The sequence below is a fragment of the Salvia splendens genome, chromosome 18 (genome assembly GCF_004379255.2).
Source record: "Salvia splendens isolate huo1 chromosome 18, SspV2, whole genome shotgun sequence".
Lineage (NCBI taxonomy): Eukaryota > Viridiplantae > Streptophyta > Magnoliopsida > Lamiales > Lamiaceae > Salvia > Salvia splendens.
In genome coordinates, this window is record NC_056049.1 from 66078 (window position 1) to 81778 (window position 15701).

General features: G+C 38.7%; 2 protein-coding genes across 2 annotated transcripts; both read left to right on the forward strand.

Annotated features, from left to right (window-relative positions):
* The first annotated feature begins 2057 nt into the window (after positions 1 to 2057).
* Positions 2058 to 2450, forward strand: LOC121777782 (pollen allergen Che a 1-like). Its single transcript, XM_042175141.1, has one exon. The coding sequence runs from the start codon at positions 2058 to 2060 to the stop codon at positions 2448 to 2450; it is 393 nt and encodes a 130-aa protein (XP_042031075.1).
* A 9932-nt stretch (positions 2451 to 12382) lies between these two features.
* LOC121777783 lies at positions 12383 to 12911 on the forward strand. The gene is made up of 2 exons (XM_042175142.1): positions 12383 to 12554; positions 12625 to 12911. Exons 1-2 carry the CDS (start codon positions 12383 to 12385, stop codon positions 12909 to 12911), a joined length of 459 nt encoding a protein of 152 aa, XP_042031076.1.
* Positions 12912 to 15701: the final 2790 nt, after the last annotated feature.

Below are 15701 nucleotides of genomic sequence, written 5' to 3' on the forward strand. Positions count from 1 at the left end.
TGGGGTCATAGTTGACCTATCGGCCATATTGAGTTGGGCCAAAAGGGCCCACAACGAGTTGTTCGGGGGTGGAGGTGGAACATAGGGTGCGGGTTCGAGGGCGGGGGCCGATGGAGTCACGGAGCGCCGGCGGTCGGCCGCCGCCTTCTTCCTTTCTTGCGGTCGGCGTTGGGAACCGCTTGGTCCGGCGTCGGGGCTACCCAAGTTAGCTCCGGCGAGTTGGCTAGCCACTTCTTCGGAGCCGGAGTCGGATAGGGATACCGACCTTGACCGTTTGAAGGAGCCGCTAGAGGAGGATGTTACTCCTCCCATATACCTCGGGTGGAACCGCGTTTCCTGCCAAACGTTGAGGTACTTGAACGACTTTCCGTTCAAGGATTGGTAGGTGCTCAACGCGGCAGTGATGATGTCGACCTCGCTCCGGCCGCTCCCGGCATTCCGCGACTCCTGGAGGAAATAGCCATTGAACTTGCCAATTTCTTCGTTGGCTCGGCCGATGCAGTTGCGCACCATACTCTCGTTGCACTCGATCATTCCGGGCGGCCGGTTTGCATTGTAACGGCGAGAGACGCGCCACCAAAAGTGATCGCCGGATTGGTTCGTGCCAACTGCCGCATCTTTAGAGATTTCGAAGTACGCCTTGAACAATTTATCCATCTCCGCCGGAGTGTACGGTGTGCTGACACCGGCGCGAGTAGGAGGAGTCGGAGTTTGGGAAGGGGCGGTCGACCTAGGCTCCGGTGTCCACCCGTATCGCCCTTCGGAGGCACCTTGGTCGTCGATTGGGTATGGCCGGTAGCCACCAGGAACGGCCGAATCTTGGGTGAGAGGAGGGGCCGAATATTCCATTTCCGGACTAGGAAACGGTTGTCCCCCGAACCATTGGGGGTTCCAACCGTGACAGGGCGGGTTGTCATCGCCTTGGCCGGACATTGTTAGGGTATGAGAGAATGAAGATGAGAATGGATATTGGAGAATGAAGATGAGAATTGTGTAGTTTGATGTGCATTTTTGGGTGTGAAAGTGGGGGTATTTATAGATGAAAGTGTGTATTTTTTGGGGAAAAAAAATAAGTGTAAAAAACGGTAATAAACGGTTATAATTTTTTTGGGAAGTGAAATTTTTTTTTATTTTTTATCAGTTTTTTAATTAAAAACCGATTTTAAATAAAAAAAATTTTGAAGGCAACCGCTATGCCTTTGCCAATCCCGTGCCGCCACGTCAGCTGCTCGCTGGCGCGGCGCAAGCGCAGCGGCGGCAGTGCTTCGCCTTGTAGCTGCGCGGACGGCGGTGGCGACCGTCGCCACCGTTGCGGATGCTCTAAAAAGAATACTCAGAGTATATTATAATAGGAGAAAATTGATGTAAAGTACCGGATTGGCTTCATTTGTATAATTTAATTTTCTCAAATTACTATTTAACACGTTAAATATGCCATGGTTGTCGAACGAGACAACAAAATAGGTTAATTTTATAAATTGTTATTAATTTATAGTATTAAATTAGTTATAAAATTTTAATATATTTCAAAATAATATTGAAGTACTAGTATTATTTAAGGTTTTTTCATTCAAATTTTATTTCTCATAGCAATTAAAATTTATCAAAAATGACTTGAATACAACACTTACGTGATCTCTTATTTCCAAGCAACCAATTTATTGGAAATTATTGGTAGAGACAAAAATTATGACCTGTAATATGGAAGCAACCAATTTTTAATTGAGAAAATGAGAAGATAAATTTAATTTTTGAGCTTGACAAAGTTCTCTTAGCAGCAGCCCGGATAGCGAATCTGCCCACTAAAGGCCCAAATGAAAATTAATTGTGGCATCCCATTTTTGAAAGTCAGAGGCCGGTTGAATGTTGGAGTTCCCGGAGCTGATATACAGCTTTATAACTTGAATTTGCACCAATCCATAAATAAACTATTAACTACTCGTAGTTTAGTATTCACTTGACATATCATGAACTAACAAATGCATCCCAGCTACATTCCTTTATATTGCAATGAATCACCACACACAATGACAATTAAAAACAGAGACAGAAATTAAATGGGTTTGATCATGATCTCCAACCAGTACCAGTGCCTGGTAGTGGTCCTCCTCCTGTGCGCATCAGCGTGCGGATCCGGTGCGCCAGCAGCAAGAATGAAGGTGGCGGTGGATGGCGTGGTGTACTGCAAGGTGTGCATCCGCAACCCGAACAACAGCTTCCACCTGGAGGCGATAATGGCTCCTATGGAAGGGGCGGTGGTGAAGCTGCAATGCAACAACACAAACAAGGGTCCTTGGGAGTTGGAGACGAAGACCGATGGCAACGCCCGCTTCTTGTTCAAGCCGGAGAGGGAGAGGGTCAGCAGCTGGGGGGCCCACAAGTGCAGGATCTTCTTGGTCTCGTCTCCATGGTCCGACTGCACCGCCCCCCATCGGAAACCCTTACTTTGACGACACCCCATGGAAGTCCGGTTTCCTCTGAACAATCATAAAGCTCTCTATGGTGATTAACCGAGAACGACGGAGAAGGAGCATAAACTGTAGAGCGTAAGCGTACCTTGATCCATAAGGAATTGAAAGGCGGAATTGCTTTGCAGCGGCTATGGATCTTCCAAACGATCAGAGACATCCTTCATAATAGTCTGCCGAGAGAATACAAAGATATTGAACGTTCTTCTGACGTCTGGGGGCCATAACCTAATCTTATATTTATATAAATATAAGACCCTTTATTTTCTATTCGGTCTCTCATTAAATGAAAATCTCATATTGTATCTACACTTATTTCCATAACAAATAAATACATTGTAGCCCAAACTTTAATCTTTATTGGATCACTTTAATTAAGCAACTGAAATATAGACATACACATTAAATTAGTCATGTGGAAGCCCAAATTTCTAACAATCTCCCACTTGTGCAACACATGACACCAAATAAAAGTGTACAAACTGAATGAACGATCAAATATGCTATCACATAGTGTATTCCTGAACAATCTTATTATCAACCATATCGGTATAGGACTAAAGAGGCAGTCACCATATTTTTTCATGATTAAACCCATCAGTAATCACATATGCAAATATAATCAACGATAAATCAATTATGGAGTGTAGCATGGAAATTTCATGCAAGGTGATCATGCATGCCTATTTCCAACTGGTCCTCCCAAATCTATAGTGAGATCAAACCAAAATCAATGGACAAAACATAATACTTTATTTCTGCAGAGAATAACATGAGTTTTATAATTGCATGTTCAAAACACAATATAAAGCAATAACCAAAACTACTCCCACTGAACGGAAGTACCCTTAAACAACATAACACTCATTTGGGCTACGTGCCCATGAAAGACCTTGAGTGATAGTCCCTTAATGACTGGATTTGTAATCATCAAATCCATTCCCTTATGCTCTATACGTATTTGTCCATTCCGAACCTTTATTTAACAACTAGGAAAGTCCTGTTGTTTTAGAATATAATACTGCAGAGTTATTGTCACAACATAACTTAAGCAGTCTTTCAATATGCGGCCTAGTGACAAAGTTTCGCAACCATATTCAATTACTAGATGCTCCAAACAAGCTACGAATTCTGTTGTCATGGCAGAAGGTGATACAAGTATTTGCTCAACACTTCTCCACGAAATGGCTCCACAGCCAACGAACACACGTAACTTAAAATGGATCATTTCACCTGAATAGTCATTTCTGTTGTAGTATTCACCACCACATGTCAGATTTAACTTTCTTAATGCCTTTGTTGAGTTGGAGTTCAACATCAGCCATGGATATTTTGAACTTGTCTAAAGCCCCAGACTTTTAATAGGTTAAATGTAGGTGCCCAAAATAAGAATATTCGTCTATGAATGATATAAAATATTGTTGATCATTCCAAGAAACCTAAGGGAATGAACCACAAATGTCTGTATATATCAATTCTAAAAGGTATAGCTCTATTGGCACCTAATTTCTTTAGTTTGGTCTGCTTTCTTTGATACATTGAACACACGAATCAACATCTAAAAGATAAGGTATTCAATATAACATCAGACACGAGTCTCTCAATTCTTAATTTTGAGATATGACCTAAATACGTGTTCCATAAATTACCGAATTTCTATTATTTAATTTTTGCCTAGTCCCTTTTGATTCAACATGTAAAACTTCTCATAATGTAGTAACATAATTAAGCATATAGAGATTATCATATGCACTTTAAGGAAACAGTACCCGCAATACTGGAATTATTTGAAGGAAGATACTTACTATTTCTGAATGAGCAAGAGAAACCAAATTTGTCCAAAGCAAAAATAGAAACCAAATTTTGTCTAAAAGACAATAAAATAAAGTATTCTTCAAAACAAAACAAAATCCAATCTTTAATAACAATCTACAATGCCCAATAGCTTATACTTCCACCGACTTGTCATATCACACTTAGATGTATCTTTCACCATCAATTGACTTTCGGCACCTTAGACAGCATTATATTGGTAACCTTAAGTGGGTAGTAGCAGCAGAATCTATCCACCAAATATCATTAGGGACTGAAGCCAAATCAACTTCAGAACATACCAAATCAAGAATTGTAACTTCTTTTTCACACCATGCGTGATATTTACAATTCTCCTTTTTTTATATACATGTTTACCACAAAAGAAACAACTATCATTATTCTTATGTTGTTACCTTTGTGATGAACCCTTATCCATAGCAGCATTCTCACTAGACTTTTTTCTTAATGCCCTTTACTTTATTGTTTGAGGTACTAACCAAATGTGCAACACCAAATGCACAAGCAAGTCTTCAGAATTCAAGCTTAAGTGAAGCAACGCGAGACATTTTCATAATGTGTTCCCTTATGTTGCCCTTGCCCTTATACTTTAATGAGATCAAGCATACTTGTCTCAGCCTTAATGTTTTTTCGCAAAACGTTCCTTAATTTTGACAAGGTATTCACTGGTCTTAGCGATATAATAAGATGCAGTGCCTTGAAAGGCTTCAGGGATGCTATACCTAAGAGCATCCACAACCATGCTCTTGCCAGCAAGCACGGTTGTGGGCCCGGCGCCACTATTCCTGTCTGCTCTCTGGCAAGAGCACAACACCACAGCTATGCTCTTCCGCAAGGACGAGCACAATTCAATTTAAAATTCAATTAAACAAAACATTTCCATAATATTAAAATTCATTAAAAAAAACCACAATAAATATTACAAATTACAAATAAAATAAAAAGGACATAATTAAAATCCTAAAAATTAAAAATTACATAATTAAACTCCTAAAAATTAAAAATTACATAATTAAAAGCTAAAAATACCCTCGTGGACGACTACTCATCCGGCGGCACTACCCCCAATTGTCTTTGGAGGCCCAATATCATGGCCTCGTGCGATCGAAGTTGCGAGGGGGTCATAGTGGACCTATCGACCATATTCAGTTGGGCAAAAGCTGCCACAACGAGTTGGTGGGGGTGGAGGTGGCTCATATGGAACAAAAGCAGGAACTGGAGCATCGGCGGTTGCAGCCGCGGCTCGACGGCGGTTGGCCGCCGCCTTCTTCCTTCCTTGCGGTCGGCTTTGGGAACCGCTCGGGCCGGCGTCAGGGCTACTCAAGTTAGCTACCGCGAGTTGGCTAGCCACTTCTTCGGAGCCGGCGTCGGATAGGGATACCGACCTTGACCGTTTGGAGGAGCCGCTAGAGGAGGATGTTACGCCTCCCATATACTTCGGGTGCGTCCGCGTCTCCTGCCAAACGTTGAGGTACTTGAACGGCTTGTAGTTCATAGATTGGTAGGTGCTCATCGCGGCAGTGATGAAGTCGATCTCGTTCCGGCCGCTCCCCGCATTCTGCTCTTCCTAGAGGAAATAGCCATTGGACTTGCCAATTTCATCGTTGGCTCGGAAGATGGCGCTGCGCACCATACTCTCGTTGCGCTCGACTGTTCCCGGCAGTCGGTTTTCATTGTACCGGCAAGCGATGCACCACCAAAAGTGATCGCCGGATTGATTCGTGCCAACCACCGGATCTTCAGAGATTTCCAAGTACGCCTTGAACAATTTATCCATCTCCGCCGGAGTGTACGGTGTGCGGACACCGCGAGTAGGAGGAGTCGGAGTTTGGGAGGGGGGCGGTCGGCCTAGGCTCCGGTGTCCACCCGTATCGCCCTTCGGGGCACCTTGGTCGTCGATTGGGTATGGCCGGTAGCCACCCGTAACGCCCGAACTTTGGGTTTGAGGAGGGGCCGAGTGTTCCGTTTCCGGACTAGGAAACGGTGGTGAACCGAACCATTCGGGGTTCCAACCGGAGCCGAGGGGTTATCGTCGTGGCCGGACATTGTTATGGTGTAGGAGGGGAAGAAAGATTGAGAATGGATATGGGAGAATGAAGATAAGAATGGATATGGGAGAATGAAGATGAAAATTGTGTAGTTTGGTGTGAATTTTTTGGTGTGAAAGTGGGGGTATTTATAGATGAAAATGTGTATTTTTGGGGGAAAAATAAAAAAACATTAAAAAGTGGTAAAAACGGTAATAAACGGATATATTTTTTTTGGGAAGTGAAAAATTGTTTTTTTTTTATTTTTTATCAGTTTTTTAATTAAAAAAAATTCAAAGGCAACGGATATGCCGTTGCCCAATCGCTTGCCGCCACGTCGACTGCTTGCTGGCACGGACGTGCTCTTCGCAGCGAGCAGCGCCGTGCCAGCGGAGGTGGAACTTGTCCGTGCCAACGGCACGGACGAACGAACGCCGCCCGTCCACCGCTGCGCATGCTCTAATGATCGGCAGACTTACGCACTTCGAGTATTCCCACTTCTCATAGTTTTTTCCTTTGATTAGAAGTACTATCATCCGTAGGAGAAGTAGGTTGCTCAATTATTAACTCGTAATCCAGATCCATGCAACCCAGAGCAATCAAAATATAACCTTTTCAATCTTTAAAATTTGACTCATTCAACACTAACATATTGTTCATGTTGGAAGAAGTCGTAGGAGCAGATATCATGACATAATAGAGAACCAAAACCGAAATATCTTTCATGCTCATATAATAAAATTCAAATAAGAAGGTGACATCTCGAGGTACCGACACAACATCCATATCAAGTCTGTGGATAGTAATATGAACTTGCAAGTGGTAACCTTTTGTAGTAATCAAACACTGACAATAAGATCATGTCAAGCAATGTCCACATGTGGGCATCACATTTACTCACATGAAAACTAGATAATCATCACGTTTTTATCACCACAAGTATGTACGTATCTCGTGCCAAATATTAATCTTCATGTGTTTCTACTAATACCCGCATTAAAATACACACACTTACTGTCCTAACATTCGCAGTAAAGAAGTCTAGACAAGAGAGGTTACTGTTGCAACGTCTTATTTCGACTAATCTATTTTGAAAATTAGTAAAACATATTGAGGTACCTAGCACAACATTCACATTAATCCTTTGACAATAATGTAAATTTGTAAGTGACAACCTCCTTACAATGATCAAACACTGACAATAAGGTCATGTTAAGTAATGTCCACCTGTGGGCATCACACATTACTTACACGAAAACTGAATAATTGTCACGTATTTATCACTAAAGGTAGTTGTGTATCTCGTGCCAAATATTAATCTTTCTGTGGACCGACTAATATTCGCATTAAAATACACACACATCAATGAAGGAACATGAGATGCACCCTAAAAACTGAATTTAAAACTTTAATTAAATTCTCAAAAGAATTCTTAATTCCCAATTAATTAGCAAATTAATTGAGACTTTATGTGAATTAATTTTTCAAATTTCTTTCTTAATGTAAAGACGTTAAAAAAACTGCATAAAACACATTAAATTGAATAATTAATTCACACTCAATATAATATATGCATAAATTTTGACGAACAAAAGTTCACGCAACACAAATACACCAATTAAAATCCATACATATATGCAGAATCGATATTTTTTCATAAAGAAATTGCTTATCAGCATAATTAAAATAATTCACTAACCAAAGTTATAATCTGTAGGCGTACAAATTATATACGCAAACTTAATGATGCAGTGGCTAAAAAAGAATTCATCCATAATCATATACCTCATGAATTCTTAATAATCAAAACCTAATTGAAATGCGTGCATCACCATAACTTTGAATTATACAACCAATTCGATCAACTCTATACAATAATTAAATCTAATATCTTTGAACTTTGTGAATTATTCACCACAATGAATTCCCCATGAATACAAACACGAAGGAATTCAATTCTGTAACCAAAAATCATTCCATATATATGTAGCGACCATATGCATACAACTCATCAAATAAGATAACTAAATCTAACCATGAATAATCAAACAATAACCAAAGTGATGTCTCCGCATATTTTTGTCTTTCATCAAAAGACAACCGTAGGAATGAACTCAGTTTATTAATCCAAAGCAATTCTGGAATACGAGTACAATTATACATCCAAATGGAATTCATCAATAGAATTCTTATCAACGAATTCTAATATACTCCAACAGATTCAACATGATTCACAATTCATTAACATAAAACGGAGTGCATCCAAAATAAGAAATCAAATCTTCAATTCATAAACCTAGGTATAAAATACACGCCGCCAACACTAATAAATTTAACAGCATGACTTTATTCATAAAACCAAAACCTTAATTCTCCTTTTCCCAATTATCAGAGAATCATCAATAGAGTGACTCTGATACCACTGGTTAGAATAATTGATTGAATAATTGCATAAAGCTCTCTATGATGATTAACCGAGAACGACGGAGAAGGAGCATAAACTGTAGAGTGTAAGCGTACCTTGATCCATAAGGAATTGAAAGGTGGGATTGCTTTGCAGCGGCTATGGATCTTTCAAACGATCAGAGACGTCCTTCACAATAGTCTCTGACGTTAATCTTATATTTATATAAATATAAGACCCTTTATTTTCTATTTGGTCCCTTATTAAATAGAAAATCTCATATGGTATCTACACTTATTTCCATAACAAATAAATACTCCCTCCATTCCATAGTAATGGAGGCGTTTCTTTTCGGCACGGAGATTAAAAAAAATTTGTGTTATGTGAGTAAGTAAGGGGAAAATAAAGTGGAAAATGAAAAAGGTAGAGAGATGAAGAGAGAATAAAGTAAGAGTATAAAGATAGTCATACACATTAAATTAGTCATATAGAAGCCCAAATTTCTAACATCCTCTTGATCAAAACTAATACTCCCTCCGTCCCACATAATTTGACCCAGTTTTCCATTTTGGGCCGTCCCACATAATTTGACGCATTTCACTTTTACCATTTTTGGTAGTAGACCCCACATTCCACTAACTCATTCCTACTCACATTTAATTATAAAATTAATATATAAAAGTGGAACCCACATTCCACTAACCTTTTCAACTCACATTTCATTATATTTCTTAAAACTCGTGTCCGGTCAAAGTGTCCCAAATTATGTGGGACGGAGGGAGTACTACTACTAATTCGTCTTTGCAGTTTTATACCACTGCCCGCACGCTTCTTTATTATTCTTACTTATGCTGATTCTATCGCATCATTTCTTTCAACTTTCTTTTACTCTTGTATCCATTCCATCGCTTTTTAACTTACTTTCACTCCTTGCTTTTCACTCATTTTGGGTTGGGAATTTTGAGATGAGTCTCGCTGCCTTGAATTAATATCAATTGTAATTCTATAAATGCAACATTAACTCATTTTAATCAATTTGGCGTTCGTGCATTTATGTTTCATTGTTCATGCATGATATCAAGCGCTGATTAATATGTGAGGTACATTCCAAAATTCCATATATTCTTTACATTGAAAATGTGGCCATGCGGAATATAATATACTAGTACTCCTAGTTAGGGATGTCAATCGGGCCAGCCCACCGGGTTTCGGGCCAACCCTATTCGGGTTGCGGGTCAATCGGGTGCGGGCTAATCGGATTGTTATTTTTTCGGGTTATAAAAGTTCAGCCCTAACCCTAAAAGCTCGGGTTTCGGGCTAGCCCATCGGGTTAATCGGGTTGCTACCGATAAAATTAACATGCGATCAATCCAATAAATAATGGTGAAAATTAGTTATATTTATAAAATGTAAAATATTTAATTATGATAAATTTGAGATATATGCGTAAACTCAAATATTAACATGATCAAATACTAATATTTGAGATTTATGCAACATAAAACATAAACATCAAGAAATTTTAAAGCATGTTTAGAAATTTAAATATATATTTTTAGTGAATTTGAAGTTTCTAATTCATTTATCTATTATTATATTAATAAAAACTTAATATATAATTTATATATTTGATATATAAAATGGAAAGTTATTTTTTCAGTAATCTGTATTATAAAATAATCAATGAAGTGTCAAATTAGAGTCAAACAAATAGAACAATATAAATTTTATCGGGTTTCCGGGCCAGCCCATCGGGTTTTCGGGTCTGGCCCTAACGGGCTGCGGGTTAATCGGGTGCGGGCTAATCGGGCTGTAATTTTATCGGGCTGGAAATTTTCAGCCCTAACCCTATAAATTTGGTGGGCTATTCGGTTCAGCCCACGGATTGCGGGCTAAATTGACATCCTTATTCCTAGTAGTTAAACTGAAAATCAAAAACCTAATAACACGAGATTTACGTATTCTAAAGATGAGAGTTGTTATACGATTGTTAATCAAATTTATTAGTACCAAATATTCAAACTTCACAATTTACCTTTTAATTATATGGGATCAGTAAGAGTAAAATGGAGAGAATTTTTTGATAATTACTCCATATTAGGAAAATATTGAAACCATTCAAGCAACAAAGAATATATTCCGTACTCAATTACTACTACATTTTTATGGGCAATCACGTAAATTTTCTTGATCCCTCTTGTAGTACTCTCGTATTAGAAAAAATTGAAAAAATTATTCACGCCATGTTTCCACATTCTTGTGTACGTACTTTGAGAGTCGGCTCCCATTGTTTAGAATATAAAAATAGTAGTACTCCTGAATTATAGTAATTGGAACTACTTTGGCATGCTTATATATGCTTCCCATTACCAAACTTTTTTGTCTTAAATTGGAAAATCGGAAATCGTTTGACAGTCATAAAGATAGTAGTACTCCATATAAACTCCACTAGATGCTGTAATTAATTGCTAAACTAAATTGATGGCTTCGTCAAGAAAAGCTTGACAACCTTATCTCAACCCCTTCTCCATTAAACGCCGCCAAGACTGGAGGAAGAAATCTGGCCGCCAAATACAGAAGCTATGAGCACGATCAATTTCAAGAAGAACTTCCTCGGATCTGTATCGACTTAGAATGGCACTAGCTAGATCTTCACTTACATTCTTCTTTAATTTCTACCTCTTTTATTTCTTATCCTTTTTAAATCCCAAGGATGTACTTGACTTTGACTCTTGGTTCCAATCGGCAACCGCTCCTCATGGGTGTACGCCTATACATATATATGTGAGATTTGACATGAGAATACATATGTAAATGCGTCTTTTACGTTGAGCTGACAGAAATTATAAGTTAGCACACGGAAACCTATGCATAGATCCCATGAAAACTATAGGGATTTACACCTAGATATTGATTTTGATATATAAAAATTGTACTTGTATTAAGTTAATTTATTTATTACTACAGATTGGAGTTATACTCAATCTCGATCTTTTGAGCTATTTTCTCTTGACTCGTATTTCCTTGCTAAAGTCATAACTCGGTTTGTTGATCCTTGTTTTCTTGCGATGTACTATATGTTTCGACCAATCTATTAAAAAACTAAGGATATACTCTTATTACACGATGGAATCCCTACAAGTAGGAATAGATAATTAAGTTCATGATACTCCCTTCGTCCAATACTACAAATAGGCCGAATTCGTCCGTCCCATAGAAATAGAACATATTCATTTATGGAGACCTTTTATTCATTCTCTTTTACTTTGTTTATAGCATTATGTATTTTTGACTTTTTTATGCACAACATTATGCCCTTTAATGTAGAATCCAAAAAATGGGAAAAGGTAAATTAAAAACACGGAAAACTCAAAGTTAAGTGGAAATTTCTGAGTACATAAATATTTGAAGTTGTATATAGTTTTAAACATCCAATGGGGATATAAATTTATGTATTGCGTGTAATGTAGTAGTCGTGTATCCTGATATCGAAGAGATAGGTTTAATTACATGCCTTCAACTAGAAAACACTCCAGCAAATACCCACTTAACGAGGACTAATAATCGATTTCTTAGTCACATTTGAATATGGAGTAGTATGAGATGTGTATAAATTGAGTAGGTATCCGTTCCTGCTAAAAGTGTAGTAGATGAGGATGATGAGTGGAGTTTGGTTTGCTAATTTTGTGGTGTTTTATCTGGTAGCGGTGGGCGGATCATCCCCGGCGAGGAAGAAGGTGATTATCGAGGGGTATGTTAGCTGCGTTTACTGTGTGATGGAAGGTGGCCCCGGCTCTGTCATCAAAACCGATCTTCTTCCCGGTTAGTATACTATATATATACACATATTGTCCCTTTATTTACTCCTCTTTTAGTATAAATATACTTGCAGGTGCGGTGGTGAAACTGCAATGCAATAACAGAAAGAAGGGCAGTTGGGAGGAGCAGACGGAGACGGGCGGCGATGGCGAATTCAGTTTCAAGCCAGTGAAGGTGACGAGTTGGGGGGCCCACAAGTGCAACATCTTCTTAGTCTCCTCTCCAAGAGCTGTCTGTCCCGTTATCATCTACGGCGAGGGCGTTCTCTTCAAACCCGCCGCCATCAACGCCACCTCCCCTTTTCAGCTCTACACTGTTCGACCACTCGCTTTCTATCCCCCTCCTTACACCTGCGTTTGAACCAATTCTTACTAGACTTCTGTCTTGCTTGTATGGGCTTGTGGCCCATATATCAAATATTACTTCTATCTTATAGCCCATAGTTGTTTTATGGGCTTATAAATTATTCTGTTGGCCTTCATATTCGCTCCTTTTTTTTATTTATAACGTTATTACTCTATCTGTGCACGAAAAATTTACCATGTTTTCTTTTTCAATTCATTCGAAAAATTGTATTTGCAATAATAGGATACTGACAACTTATAAGTTATAACACACACACCACATTCTCAAGTAAGACTTTTACTTTACTCGCCCACTCTTAGAGAAAAGAAGCAATGGTGATTAATTTGTTGCAATTATAAAGTAGTAATAGAAATGTTGATAGATTCTCAAGAAGGTCCTCTTTTTCTTCATGGAAAGCCTCGTCTAATGCCATTCAACACAATACCTGATAAAAGCTAAACTCTTACTCGAACATCAAGAAGCACTTATAGGAAGAAGATGCAATAATAATAAAAGTTACTTATAAGATATTATTATGATGGTCAGCTCCTCTATCATTTTATAGCTATAAATTCATCTAGGTCTATTAATAGTCCTTCGTAATATATACTAGCATGTAACAACCTCCTCTTCTTTGTAATTGCCTTAAAGTTGTATATCACTCAACAAATTAAAATTTGTATCATAAATAACATATAAAATACTATTTAAGGATAGAATACAAAATGGATAAATTTATAGATTATTTGTTTTCCTCTCATTTGAACCTCTTTTTAATTCAATTAACTACATTATATTCAAAATATATGTTAAAAAATGAGTAATAGAAATTCTTAAACTATACAGCAGCCCATATTCAACATACACCTCAATTACAATGTATAATCTAAAATTTGCAGAGGGCCAATCACAAAATTCAGCAAACCATTATCAGAAAACGAAAACAAAATGAAAGGTGAAGCCTGTTGAATAATTTGATGCCCTCATCACCAATTTGCGAATTTTAAAATTTTTATTCATAAGAGAGTTGGAGATTTATTACTTTTATTCATAAAGATAGTAGAGTTTGACACACTCCAGTGGATTGGAGCTCAATAGATTCTACCAAGCTATTTTTGAATTAAAATTATATTGATAGGAAATTCAAATCTGACGTGCGATCTGGTAAACGATGAACTATTATTGATCTTCTTAATTAAATAAACAAACATAACTGAATTTGATGCAACAGTCGCGGTGCTTGTAAACTACTATAGTATATATTTTCAAATTGTACTTAAAATAATTATAGAGAGCTTCAAACACAAGAAAACTGGCGGGATTTACGTATCATTGTGTTAGTACACTAGTACTCCACTACTGATTATCTTAAGCTTCTCTTCTACTTTTTCATTGGTTGCATTGAATTAGGTTCCATTCACGTGATCGATAATTATTGCTAAGCTTATTATAATTCTGGCCCCGTTTACTTCATTTATTGGATTATGTACACAGTCATTTTATTTATTTTATTTCCTATATACTAGTAATATATTATGAAAATTGCTAACCATTGACTTATGCAATAATCAAAATTAAACTACCGTCTGAAATACGTACATTTTCCAATTAAGATGCTATGTAATTGTAAGGCCATCCACAACGTTGTTCCTATACCGTTCCTTAAACCACTATTTGGGGGCCCCACTGTACTTTTTTACTCCATTCCTTAACTAAGGAACGGAACCTGCAACCCTCCGTTCCTTAACCGTTCCTTAAATTACTATTCATTCAATTTCATTTTTTATTTTTATTTCCAACTAAATTCAATTAAAAAACACACTTTATTAAAAAACAAACACACTTTATTAAAAAATACACAACATTAAAAAAAATTACAACTTAAACTTAAAAAAATAAAAAGCACACAATTAAAATCCTAAAAAAATAAAAGTACACAATTTTAATAATTTCATCCGCCAAAATTTGCCCAAATGTGCTCAATTAAATCCTGTTGGAGTTGGGTGTGGGCACTAGAGTCGCGTGTCCTTGCACGAATAGATAACCGTTCTTGTATAGAAGAATGCGCTCCACTTCGAGGCGGACTACTTGCGGTTGAGCTTCCGGGGGATTCGTCGTCGAACCAATTTCCCGCCTCGGGTCCTTCGTCTTGGACAATCATGTTGTGCAAGATTATGCACGTATACATGATGTCGACCATGTTTTCCATGAACCACGTACGAGCCGGGGCTTTGATGATGTTGAAGCGCGCTTGGAGAACCCCGAACGCCCTCTCCACATCCTTGCGAGCAGCCTCCTGCTTCTGCGCAAAAAGAGTATGCTTTGGGTTCGCAGACCCACTGCACGTCTTCACGAAGGTAGGCCACTTCGGGTAGATGCCATCGGCGAGATAGTACCCCATTTTATAAAGCCGGTTGTTGGCGACGAAGTTGATGGCCGGCGCTTTACCATCCAAAACTTCGGTCAAGAGGTCGGACTGGTGGAGCACGTTTACGTCGTTGTTCGACCCGGGGACCCCGAAGTACGCGTGCCAGATCCAAAGGCGGTAGTCGGCAACGGCCTCAAGTATAACGGTTGGGTGGGTGCCTTTGTGGCCGCTCGTGTAGGACCCCTTCCACGCCACCGGGCAATTCTTCCATTGCCAGTGCATGCAATCGACGCTGCCGAGCATCCCGGGAAATCCGTGCACTGTTTCGTGAAGGTCGAGCAGGAACTGACAATCGGTCGTGCTTGGCCTCTGGAGAAATTCGTCGGTGAAGGCTGTCCGGACGCCTTTGCAGAATTTGAGCAAGCACATTCGCCCAG

Bases quoted from the DNA above. Each gene is read 5' to 3' on its own strand.
- LOC121777782 (XM_042175141.1), top strand. From the start codon at position 2,058: ATGGGTTTGATCATGATCTCCAACCAGTACCAGTGCCTGGTAGTGGTC.
- LOC121777783 (XM_042175142.1), top strand. From the start codon at position 12,383: ATGAGGATGATGAGTGGAGTTTGGTTTGCTAATTTTGTGGTGTTTTAT. The intron at 12,555-12,624 runs GTTAGTATACTA...ATATACTTGCAG, and splicing joins CAAAACCGATCTTCTTCCCG to GTGCGGTGGTGAAACTGCAA.